Source organism: Parambassis ranga, chromosome 13, assembly GCF_900634625.1.
Source record: "Parambassis ranga chromosome 13, fParRan2.1, whole genome shotgun sequence".
NCBI lineage: Eukaryota > Metazoa > Chordata > Actinopteri > Ambassidae > Parambassis > Parambassis ranga.
In genome coordinates, this window is record NC_041033.1 from 22,337,658 (window position 1) to 22,351,022 (window position 13,365).

The 13,365-nt window shown below is 47.3% G+C and overlaps 2 protein-coding genes across 33 annotated transcripts in view; one reads left to right on the forward strand and one right to left on the reverse strand.

The window, feature by feature from the left end:
* Positions 1 to 13,365, forward strand: part of LOC114444601 (scavenger receptor cysteine-rich type 1 protein M130-like) — a 902,860-nt gene that overhangs the window by 282,445 nt on the left and 607,050 nt on the right. The gene's annotated exons all lie outside the window — the stretch shown is intronic.
* The window catches only part of pak1 (p21 protein (Cdc42/Rac)-activated kinase 1), a 46,666-nt gene that overhangs the window by 29,010 nt on the left and 4,291 nt on the right, over positions 1 to 13,365 (reverse strand). For 28 of the 32 annotated variants that reach the window (XM_028419312.1, XM_028419303.1, XM_028419304.1 and 25 more), the window contains exon 1: positions 1 to 88. This exon is cut by the window's left edge and continues 720 nt beyond it. Coding sequence is in view for 4 of the 32 variants with exons in the window: in XM_028419309.1 (XP_028275110.1) it covers positions 1 to 142 (142 nt within the window). In the remaining 28 variants the exon portion in view is untranslated. Of the gene's footprint in view, positions 170 to 1,323; positions 1,456 to 9,927; positions 9,992 to 13,365 lie in introns of those variants that run through there. The other 4 variants (XM_028419309.1, XM_028419310.1, XM_028419311.1 and 1 more) reach the window with 3 other exon arrangements.

Consider the following 13,365-nt stretch of genomic DNA (forward strand, 5'->3'; position numbering starts at 1 on the left):
TCTTGTCCTCCGGGTTCGGTGGGAGGGGCTTGGAGCCGTGGTTGAGGGGAGCGGGGTCCTTGTTGCTGGAGCCGATCATGGTGCTGGTGTTCCTCATGGGCGGAGCTGGGGGCTTGTCCTCGACCTCCCCATTATCAGACATCTTCAGACAGGCTGCAGCTGGCCGCTCCTGCACAGAATCACAGAGGAGCCAGAGAGGACGGTGGGTAAAAAAACAAAATCAACCAATCACAGACGAGCGCTCAGAAGACAGCAGGTACACCAATCAATCCGGGATTACAACATAATATGATATCAGTGCTGCTGTAGGAGTTCAACAGTCCACAGACACACTAACATGAATAAGTCATAAATAAAGTCAGATTAATCAGTCAATAAAAGCAACATCCTGGCTGTCGAAAAGCCTGTTCTACACACACACACACACACACACACACACACACACACACACACACATATATATATATATATATATATAAATATACAGAAGAAGGAAAAGAAAGGAACGAACTCAAAGTTTCCATTTGCTCACTGAGTGGTCTGTTTGATCTGTGACTAAACCATGGTGTGTGTGTGTGTGTGTGTGTGTGTGTGTGTGTGTGTGCTGACTCAGTCCTAAGTGAGTTCTGGTTTAAAGATAACACACACACACACACACACACACAGCTAAGGGGCAGAGAGGGACATTTTAATAACTGGGTTGACCACAACGCCCTTGCATAAAAATACACACATTGACTCACAGCTGCACGCTAACCTGCTAAATGCTCCACTGGACGCAGAGGCTATCTGGGTCACAGCTACGCTGAATAAATCTACACAGATGAATCTAAGAGAGAGTCCCTGACACAGCCAGTTTTACCAGAACCACAAAGCCCGCTAAATTATTCAAAGAGAAAAACCTCTCAGGAGCTGAACGTTCTCACACAGCGTAAAAACCTCAGAACCTGGAGCCTCTAGGAGTGTAAACGCCAGCAGTGTGTGCTCGGCGGGGGGTATTCTAGTTACCGGTTACAAAATGTATTCAGTAATCCATTACTTTCAATTACTTTGGATTACTTCAACACTAAATATTACAATAATGACAAAAGAAGTGACCTCAGTCTGTATCAGCTGGGTCACCAATGACCGGTTTGGACAATCAGCTGCTGCTCTGTTAGCAGGAGTGTGATGACAGTGTGCACAAAAACACGACAATTACAAATACACAAAACCAGGAAACAAGAATCAAAGCGCTGTAGGTCCAGCTGAAGGTCCGGTTCACAGGACCGACACTGAAACGTTTCATTTCAAATAACTGGGATGCTGTGGTAGATCTCTTACCTTAGCAGAGGCACATACACATGTTTACAGCTCAAAGCAAACAACAACAACAACAAAATCTTCTTTGGGGAGAAAAATGCTGAGTCTCCTGAGAGCTAAAGTCCAACAGAGAGAGAGAGAGAGAGCGGCTCCGTCTGCCTTTTGACCAATCACGCCTCCCACAGCCAGTGATGTCATTGTGTGATGCCACAAGGTGAGTCACATGAGGAAGTTGGACGTCCATGAAACATTCAAACAGCACACTATCCTTTAGCACACAACTTTTTATTGTGTGTGACACACACAGCCACACAAGTGTGTGTGTGTGTGTGTGTGTGTGTGTAGGGGGGGTTACAGCTGTCTCACACACAAACAGTCCCTGTGTAGGAGCTGACAGGCTTTGTTGTCTGTTGTTCTAGACGCACATACGTCAAAGGTAAACACACATTTACCACCACACACACACACAGACACACACACACTTTAAAACACAGTCAGGTCTCAGATTCCAGACACTGCTGTCAGTTTCAGCAGAGACCTGTTACCAAACAAACCCACACACTGTCTGCTACCACACACATCACACACCCTCACCCTCACACAGACACACACAGACTGATCATCTTAAAATAATCACCGTATACATGAGCCAGAGTTTCTGAAGGTTTCTGAACGCTCATTTTGACCCGAGCCTCCACCTGCAGCTGGTTTCAGTCTGACCTCTGACCCCATAACGTCGTTCCATCAGAGGTCATGTCAGAGTCATTAACAGCCGTCAGGATGAAGCATGAGACCCTGTGTTTGGATTCAAATCCATCAAACAGCACCACAGCAAAGGTTTCTGCATCAGAGTCCATGGAGCATGAGGGTCCATAACGTCTACTGAACAGTCAACAGATCAATACGTCCACCAAGCTGTGTGATGTCTGAAGAGATGACACACACAGACACACACACAGGATGATTACAGTGTGCGTCTGTGAAAATTGTCTGAGCTGTCATGGCCGACACATCCGTCTCTCCAGCTGACAGCGTTCTCTTCTCTCTTTTTCCCCCTCTCCTTCATCTTTCATCATTTTTCAGCTAATAAACTGTCTCAGCTGCTTCCAGACATTGAAACTCCTCTTCCTCAGGCAGCGAGGCTGAGGTGGAGGTAAGAGAACTGTATCATACTTTAAAAGGAGACTTACAGTATGGACACACACACACACACACACACCTTGTGTGGGGGGGGGGCAGCTGCCATTAAGTGTCAGCACTTCCTGGAAACACCGTGATCAGCCTCTGCAGTCACATTTACTGGAAGAAGACTTCACACACACACCGAGCCGTCCACGCGTGCATTAACCCCCTCTGACACACACTTCAGTGCGTGTCATCATATATTAAACACAACACATCCTTCACTGTCTCCTCCTGCAATGGCTTTATTCTCACCATCCAACAAGAAGAGACTGTCCTGACGGGGATGATTACTGAAACATCACGCTGATTTTTATTCCTGTCATCATACAAAGTTTGTTAACAGCTACACAATTCATATATTCACATATCCTGCACAACCAGTCGCACAACAAGCATCGAGCTTCTGGGAAGAGGAAGCCAATACGAAATAACAGAAAATCCTGAACACATGTTTGTAGCGTATAAACTCTCAGTTAATAAGTTCAGAGCAGTCTTGGTTAATGAGCCACTTGTTTACATGTCAACAACCCACAGAGGACCCAGCGGGGGAGCCCGGCCCACTGGCAGCCCAGCAGAGCTCGCTGTCTGTGGTCACGGGGAGGCCTCAGAGCCCCCGTCTGCTGCTGGAGCTCCCACTAAACACTCACTGTGGTATGTTCACTGCACACGAGTGTCAGACAGGCACGAGATAAATAAAAGGCATGAACTGGAAGAGGAAACGGAGGCAGATGGAGGCGTTACAGCAGCCAAGAACACAACAAAAGAGGGATAACACCGCATCTGACTGAGGCTCAGAGAGCGAGAGCCTTTTCCTGTCGTCATGATAATGAGGCGAACCCCACGGCCCGACTTCAAATGTATAATTTTACATATTTTACAGAGCAGATTCGATGACATGCACAGACATATAATGTCCACGGATACACGTGCAAGCACACAACCTCACAGAGCGGTTCACACACACACACACACACACGTGAACCACGCCCATTATAATTTCACTCTTTGAAGCTTTAACCTCAGGAGACTCCCTGGTTACATCCTGACATCAGTCCCTCTTCATCCTCAGATTATTTACCCATGTTCTATCTTAACATTGTAGCATTTATAGATTTATCAACACATTATTATTATTATTATTCTAACAAATATTTTGTTATCTAAAAACCCGACTACAAAAGAAAGTGCCGCTAACACTTAAAATGTTGTCTGCAAAAACCCTGTGTGTGTGTGTGTGTGTGTGTGTGTGTGTGTGTGTGTGTGTGTGTGGTACAGACAGATGGTAGTTTTAAAGTGGTGGATGTGGCCAAACATAAAATAAGGGATAGATGAAGAGAAAGAAAATGAGAGAGAGGGGGATGGTGATGGTTTCCTCCTGCAGGACTAAAGGACAAGACCGGCCTGGCCCAGACAGACAGACAGACAGAGAGGGAGGGACTAAAACTAAACTATACGTGGAGACAGGTAGCCAAAGAAAAGGGACAGAAAAGACGAAGAGAGTGGACTATAGACAGAGAGGGTGCGTGACCAAATAACAGACTGTACCCTGGTGGGGGGTGTACACACACACACACACAGGCGTGTTTCCAACCCTTCACCATGACTTAACTTCATTTCCGGGAGTTATTTGTTCCCCTAAAACAAAGCTAAAGCCAAGTCTTCCCTCTGAAGCGTCATCATGTAAAGTAGCCTGCGGTCCCCAGTAGACAGGTACATGCCCCACGTCCTCACAACAAGAGTAAACACACACACACACACACACACACAGTTCAGGTGTCTGCTGTCCTGCCTAAGGGGACGTCAGAGATGAGGTGAAGAAGATAATCTCTCCTTCTCATTTTACCCACAATCCTTTGTGTTTCAGGCTCAGATTACGTTGTCACTGCTGAACAGAGAGGTTTTCAGTTCTCAGGCTGCATCGTCATGGAGACTCGATGAGGTTGATACCAGACGTCACAGCTGGGTCTGGACTGCGGTCTGGATGTGTTGCTCTGTCACCGACAGTAACGTCACACTGACCCACATCTTAAAGAAAAACATCCAGGAAGTTCCTTTTGCTTTTTATTATCAACCAAAAAAACACAACTCTCAACAATCTGAACGCACAAAAATCTGATTTGGGGTAAAGCAACCTAATGCCACACACACACATTAAGTATCTGTGTGTGTGCAGCACATTGATTATGCAGGTTATTGTGAGCAAAACCCCTACACACACACACACACACACACACACACACACACACACACACACACACACACACACACACACACACACACACCACACACACACACACACACACACACACACACACACACACACACACACACACACACACACACACACACACACACACACACACACACACACACCGAGAGACAACCTGCTCCATACAACCATCTGTCCAGACCCGCCTCAGCATATTGCCTTCAGGGGGGCTACTGAAGCCAGGGTGTGTGTGTGTGTGTGTGTGTGTGTGTGTGTGTGTGTGTGTGTGTGCTCCAAGCTTAAAAAAACATAAATAATCATCTTGGTGCTCCGCCAGCTGAGATCATTCAGACCATCACTGATCATTAACATTTCAGTGAATGACTCTGGTGGATCCCCTCTAAGCGAACTTGTGAGGCTTTAGACACATTCTGATGGACGCTCTTTTCTTTATTATCGTTTGATCTCAGAGGATATGTTGTGAGGACACTGGCACAAAAACAGTAGAGTGTATATGGAGGTGGTGAAGCTCATTACAAGCTGCGTCTTTTAAAGGACACACACACACAGGAAGGAAAGGAGGCATCAGGTGGATTCATTTTACAATAGAACACAGTGGACTCCACCATCAGAACTCTAATAGCTTGAGAGTAAGTTTTTAAATGTTAGTATCAACTGTAGGTCGCTAGGCAACGGGAGCAATGCATCCTTATAAATCATTGCAGTGAAAAATGTTTAGCATAAAAAAAAAGCACACGAACAGCAAAAACAAGAAAGTTTAATGAGTGGAGGAGCTGCAGAAACAAAACAGGACTACGACTGCAGAGGAGGTGTGACGAGGAGAGAGGGAGGGAGGGAGGGAAGGAGGGAAGGAGAGAGGGAGGGAGGGAGGGAGGGAAGGAGGGAGAGAGGGAGGGAAGGAGGGAAGGAGAGAGGGAGGGAGGGAGGGAGGGAGGGAAGGAGAGAGGGAAGGAGAGAGGGAGGGAAGGAGGGAGAGAGGGAGGGAGGGAGGGAAGGAGGGAAGGAGAGAGGGAGGGAGGGAAGGAGGGAAGGAGAGAGGGAGGGAGGGAGGGAAGGAGGGAGAGAGGGAGGGAGGGAGGGAGGGAGGGAAGGAGAGAGGGAGGGAGGGAAGGAGGGAAGGAGAGAGGGAGGGAGGGAGGGAAGGAGGGAAGGAGAGAGGGAGGGAAGGAGGGAGAGAGGGAGGGAGGGAGGGAAGGAGGGAAGGAGAGAGGGAGGGAGGGAGGGAGAGAGAGAGGGAGGGAAGGAGAGAGGGAGGGAGGGAGGGAGGGAAGGAGAGAGGGAGGGAGGGAAGGAGGGAGGGAGGGAAGGAGGGAGGGAGGGAGACAAGGAGGTCCTCAACCCGCTCAGCAGGTCAACTGGAAAGATCATCGATTGACTGAGCAACAACTAGTCCTTCCTAAACCGTGAAGGTTTGGCGGCTGGCGTGACGGTGATGGAGGTTTCACAGGGCAAACTGGGACGTGATTAAGATCCGAACTGCACTCGCTGTCAGGCTGAACCAGCGTCAGCCTCGACCCCATTCTGGGAGCACTGACATTTATGAGAGCGTGAAAACTGAGAAACAATCCAAAGACCAGACTCTCACACACAGCAGTGACATTCAGCTCTGCACTCTCTCCAGAAGCAGCCTCTTCTTCGGCCTGACGCTGTCACATGACGTCCTTATTTATTTAAAGTAAGTAAGCGCCAAAAGATTTCTGTAACTCTGAGGAAGTGGCTGCTCGTCTAATCCATAACATCACAGGAAAAAATCCTCTCGATGCACTGAAGCATCCAAACGAAACCCTTCCTGTTCTTAACCAACCAAACATCCAGGCCTGACGCCGATTCTACTGTTAGTCTGCAGATAAAACAACAACAGCAATCCTCAACACAATCCAGATCTTTAATCTTAATCTTCAACTAGATTAAAAATTCACCCAAATAAGTAGGAAGTCATGACTGAGTATTACCAGCAGTCAGATCCATCAGGAGGTGTCTGCAGGATTTCTGACGGGCAGAGTGAAACTGGTTTATACTTCATATCCACCATGAGTCTTAGAAGAGTTTCCAGTGTATTAATCTAAGAACGGGGTGTGTGTTATTCTGCAGACATGAGTTCTCTCTGCTTTACAGCCACTGGTGCTGTGTGTGTGTGTCCCAAGCAAGATAAGGGACACACAACTACAGAATAATCACCATCAACATGGACTCCAGAGAGGCTCCGTGTGAGACAAACCACAACACACACACACACACACAATCCAATAAAGGGCTAACACACACACACACACAGTAACACAACACAGAGCTCCTAATAATCGATTCTGGCATGAACTACAAGGTCACATTTGGACCCCCTGCTGGGAGACCTGATGTTTCAGCTCTGAGCTGCTCTACAGACCAAACATGCAAATGAAACAAAGATAATTACCGGTAAGCTGTGCGTCAATAACACGAATTAACCATTACCCACAAACAGTTAAAAATGCTCGTTATACAGGAAACAAGAGGACTGATGGGGAAAGAACGCTGATGGTATTTGATGTTAAGCCACAGCCTGATGCCTGGATTTAACCTAAAGAAATACGTTCAAAGAGCAGGAAGGCGTCGCAGAGACCTCCTCTCCTTTATCAGCTGAACTTTGTGTGAATAACAAAGGTGTGACTCAGCAGCTGGGGCTGAGGCTCAGAGGACCTGATGGGTTTTACAGGAAGAATCTCAGCTGGTACGGTCCAGGACGGACGAAGACACACACACACACACAACACACTCAACCTTTTACTGTACACAGCAATTAGCAAAACACACACAACACACACAACACACACACACTGCAGTAAAGATACATCAGTCCACCAGTTATAGTCCAGTGGAAGAGGATTCTCAAGAGTGGAGTCGGCTGACCGTCACTGATAGAGTGTCCCTTACCAGCTCCTGTACTTTTACCAAATTTTAACCCAAGTCTGATTTTGTTGTCTTTTCTTCTGTGAAGTAAAAGCAGCAAACTTTACACTTTGCAGTCCCTGACAATCCTAAGGAGATGTAAAGGATTTGAGAACATCTCTCTGTTTAATCTGTCTGGAAAGGTTTCTGCTGTTTATCATGTGAATGTGCAAGAAATGATTTCAAAAAGCCTGAATGAGGAGAAGAATAAAAGAAGGAATCCGAGTGGACTGAGTGAGCGTGAAAAGAAGAGCGGGACAAAAGAGAACAAAAAGAAAAAGCACAGCACAGACCAAAGTGGAGCAGCAGGGGCGAGAGACATACAGAAAGAGAGAGAGAGAGAGAGAGAGAGAGAGAGTGGGGGTCAGAGGAAAATAAAGAGCGAGGGATCAGACAGAAGACCGGTCCACTGGAATCTACACCGTTTGTCCCAGAGTTCAGCCTCTCTCTCACTTTCCCTCACATTGTTCTGAACCTCTCTCGCCCCCATTTCTCCACTCACTTCAAATGTCTCATTTCCAGATCAATAATCAGACTGATTCATCTTTTTAATATTTTGCTGCGTCTCTGTGTGTGTGTGTGACATGTGATTCCTTCAAGGCTGGATTAATCTCAGCCCTGCAGACACAGGACTCACCTAATCCATCATCTTCATGTTACACACACCTGCAAGCAGAGATACACCTACACACACACACTAGACTACAACATGACCCCTCTTTTTATCTGGCTTACACAGATATATGACGTCTGTCACATGACCATCAGACATCCCAGAAGCTTCGGATGAGACGCTGAACATCAACATGTGAACACGGAGCAGCTGTGTTTAAAGCGCCTCGACGCGCCACACGTGCTGTCGGGCGGAGAGCAGCTTTGTTTTCAGTTTGTACATCATCGGTAGTCCTTCCCTTTACGAACACAGACTGCTGCCACCTGCTGGTGAGGACAGCTGTTTCCTCTCACACGTGCTAATTAGCTAGTTTCTTTTACCCCGTTCACACTGGGGAAAAAAATCTGGCTAAAGCGGGATTCGGGCCTATCCAGATGTTTTTTTTCTGAGTGTAAACACCTCAAATCCGGCTGTATCCAGTTTGATTTCAATCCGGCTAGATCCACCCACGAGAGGTGGCTCAAATGTGGCTCAGGTGTGAACGCAAATGTGGCTAGCAAATCCGGCTAGCGGCATGCTACTTCCGGTTAGCAATGTGCTACTTCTGGGTCACGGGGCGCGACACGGGACAAAAAACCGCACAACGCATGCGCACACGCGATCCTACCGCGGCCTGAACGGACTCTGTATATTACGAGGCGCCACCTAGTGGTTTGGAGGACAGCAAACACGCTGGATGAAGCCGGATTGAGTGGGGACACAAATGTGTGCTAGCCAGATTTGAAAATAGGTCTGAACGCATCCAGCTTAAAGGCTGTCTGGGCTCAATCCTACTCTAGCTGGAATGACTTTCTCCAGTGTGAACGGGGCCTTGATGTGTGATGTGTTCAACATTTGGGTGCTGAAGGTAAACTATCCAGAGACAATCCTCTACACTCACGTCGCACATGCATGTACACGGAACTAAACGACTCTTTAGTTGGATTTAAAAAACTTGTGGGCGATCAGTCTCTCTGCATTGAGCTCCAGCAGTGTGATTGATTCATCAGGGGGGGCGTGGCCTCGTCCCTGACACACCCCCACTCCATTTGTACATCACTCTCATGCACACACAGTGATGCAGTACATGAAAAATGCATGGCAAACCCTTCGGCGTCCCTGTTCTCATGAGCACACTAACCCCACCCATCCCATCCCCCTCATCCCAGCTCACACACACACACACACACACACACACAGGTGTGCTGTGGTAGGGGGTCGAGGTGGGGGTGTCTCCCTGCATTCCCAATCTACCAGCTGTCAGACTCCGCCCCTGGCAACATCATAAATAATGGAGGCTGCAGTGCATGCTGGGAGCCCGGGTGCCAGAAAGGCAGAATCCCATTACAGCCCGCTTACATAGCGCGGCTCAGCACGGCACGGCTCAGAAAAGTCTAACCCTCCAACCATGTAAAGCGGAGATACAACAAGATCTCCATTCTGATTGGACACATTCAATGAGCAGCAGCAGAGCTTCTATAGAGGTACATATCTGAGGACTCCGTCTTAATCTGAACTGACCAATCAGCGTCTCTCAGCAGGATGCTAGCATGTGAGAAAGAAGAAAGGACCTTCAGGTGCGGCACGCCGCAGGGGTTTGGGTGTAGTCAGGTTAAAATGCTGCCAAGCTCACCTGTTAGCGTGGCGTCTGGCTCGCTCCTCTGACAGAAAGGCAGGCGGTCGACCTGCAGCCTGCACTGAAACACAGAGCGACGGCCGTGTTAGATTACATTCAGCAAAAGAAACAGACCATTCATCACAGCACAGACCACTTCTCTATATTATTCGATAGGATAACTCTGTTTTTATAGGAACAAACCTGGACTATTTGAACTTTATTTCCTTAAATCTCTTCTCTAAAGTCAACAGAGCGGAAAGAAAAGGTGTGACAGCGACAGCACGACGCTGACAACATGAGGACGTTCAACACAACCTGGTGAGAAATGATGACGAAGCAGAGGCCCTTAGAGTGGGCGGGGCTTCTCTTTCTTTTTGTTGCATGCTGTAAGGAACCCTTGTGTGTATTTATGTGTGTGTGTGGAGGACAAACAGAGGGGGACGGGAGGTGAGTGTGTCAGCCCTGCAGCTGTCCACACATTCACACCTCACTGTGACGGGAAACACACACACACACACACGCTGTAGCCAGACGGGGATGCACAGCTCCAGATTATGGCTTATTAAGGTGATTGTAAACTCTCATTAGCACGGGTTCAGACCACCACTCTGACATCACCGTTTCAGTGTGTTTGAGTCCTGGTCGGGCACAAACTCTGCTGTGAGTAAAAATATCTGTGCTGTGGCAGATGAACACATGACAGCTGAGCGTGGACAAGTTCAGCTTTTATCCCCAAAATCAGTGAGTTATCAGACGCTCACAGCTCAGAGATGTTCCTCCTGCAGCGACCCGGTTCACAGTGATGATGTCTCTCTACAGTCTGGTTGTGAGTCAGAGCTAAAATCACGAGAATTTTGTTATGGCTGAAATCAGATTGTAAAGTTTAATTTCATTAGAAGGTCCAGTGGAGGAACAACACACAGAAAGCAGCAGTGTCAGCTGAAGCTTTTTAATCTGATTCCTGGAAGTAAATAAAGACTTTTCCTCACAAGTCTCAGTGCAGTTATCTATTGATTTGAACTTCCAGTCCTCTCTTTTCCACCAGAACCACCAGAATTATGGACAGAAACTGTAAAACCTGGAAGAATAGCCTGGCCTTCTTAACACAATTATCATGGTTTAGCTCTGAACTAGCTTTGTCCATTCAAGATAACACTGAGACACCAACAGCTCCACCAACATGAAGATCAGCCTGGTCCTCTGAGCTGCTCTCTACACCAGCCTTGTCCCTCTGAATGGCTGCCTGTAACATTATCTGTGAGGTGAAACACACATAAAACATAAAGCGTGTAATGTACTTGGCAGACAACTGTGAGAGTCATTGTGTTTTGTGGCTGTGGGCCTAATGGTTCCAGCTGAGCGTGCCAGCATCTGATGAATGTTGACAGGCAGCAAGAAGAAAATATGTCAGATTCCCACAGTAAAAGTCCCAGACTTCATTTGGTGATGAAACGGGATAATCTGGGAGGATAGCCAATATTCCAGACTTTGCCCTTTCTTAATCTGGATTATGGAACTGATACCTGTTTGTTGGTTTTTTCCTACAGTGTAGCAGTAAGCAGGAAATAATCTCAGAGTGCATGCAGAGGGCAGGCTGACACACACATGAGTGGCCATATTTAAAATTTGGAGCGTGTGCTGATGAGGGAGGAGGGTGTTGTTCCTGTAAAAACTGAGGCGAGAACACAGCATGAAACGTCCCCCTGAGGAAGGAGACAAGATGGAGACGGGTCGGAAAGAAAACGAGCCATCAGCCAGAGAGTCGTGAAAGAACACATGACGAAGAGATGGCGGCCATATCAACCACCTCTAAGGTGCCTTAGACTGGATTATAATCTTGTTACAAATTAAGGATTTTTACAATAACAGCCATTAAATGTAATTAAATCACCTCCATTCTAAATCTGGATTAAGATTACAGCCACACAGGCGCCAACAGGAAATGAGTCAGTCCAGTAACTTGAACCCATTGACCTCTGCTGTGTGGAGCTGGATTAAGTTCCTGATAACACTACACAGCGTGTTCTGCTGCTGTGTCACACTCAAAGCATCCAACCTGCCAAACAACAACAACCTGCACCGTCACAGCCAAGCGGCAACCTTCGGGGCTCAAAGTTGAAGCCCATGCGGAAGTGTCAAAACTTGTAATTCACGCTGCAACAGCTGGGGGCTGGCTCCAAAAGCGAGTCATTTCCCATAGACTCCCATTGTTAAAATGGCCGATTTCACAGCAGAAAAGAACATGTTTACAGCCTGGTACAAAAAACCACTCTGGTCTCAGATGATAGGTTCTGTTCTAGTGTCAGTTGCATGGGGGGTGAATTTTTTTACAACTCACTCGTTTCAATTGTATTCGGACTTAAAATTACGCCTAATTGTGGGCGTTGCCGCTTGAGTGACAGACAGTTGACGTATCACAGCGTGAGTTTCCTGCTTCCATGAACGCCCGCCCCCCTAAACCCCGCTCGTGCTCCCCCTCTTTGTCCATATTCGGAGTTTTAGTTGATGTGACGCTGCCAACATGGCGGCGGTCATCACGTCCCGGAACCTCCCACCGAGACTCAAAACGGCTCTTCAGAAACAAACGGGTGACGTCACGGAAGCTCTGTCCATAGTTTTTACTGTCAATGGTCACAGCTGAGAAATGACGCTGACAAGGGAGCGCCCAAAACCTGCACTTCCTGCACTTCCTCTAGTGGCCACTGTTTCCTTCTCAACCCACACAGGATGCCAGAGGTCAGGTGGAACATCATGCCGTGTTACACAATCTTTACAGCAACAGGTAATTATTACATGACTTTTGTTTTTGCTCTAAGACGTTCTATGAACAAGAGACTCTTAATTAAAATGCAGATTTGCAGTGAAACATTTAAACACTTCAGTCAAAACAACTCCAACTGTTCTGATGAGAGAGATGGAGAGCGAGCAGATCCCTCTGGCAAAAGAAGAAAATACAAAATAGCAGGAGAGAGAGAGAGAGAGAGAGAGAGAGAGAGATGAAGGGGTATTTATAGATAACAGTGTTATAGCTGCTTCAGTGGATACATCAGATAGACTGAAGGACAGGAGGGATGAAGACGAGGAGAAGAAGCTGAGAAAGAGGACGTGGATACAGAAAGCCTGAAGAGAAGAAGAGGGATGAAGAGGAGGAGACGATGCTAACAGAGCTGCAGAAGAGGTCAGCAAGAGAAAACACATACAGACAGGAAGGAGAACGGCACAGGGACAGATCCGCCTGCGCGCTGCTCAGTCTGGATGTTTTGGCTGAAAGGTATCTGAAAAATGAGATCATGATGTTGGCATTTGAAAATATCAGGAGAGTCGATTACAGTGTTGGAACTCCCCCTTTGTCCGACTCACACGGTGTTTTATGTCACAGTCTGACCCAGATCATTCCTCCTCAGATTAAATCCATCACTGGTTACCCTGCTGATTTCATGTGTGTTTTCTCCT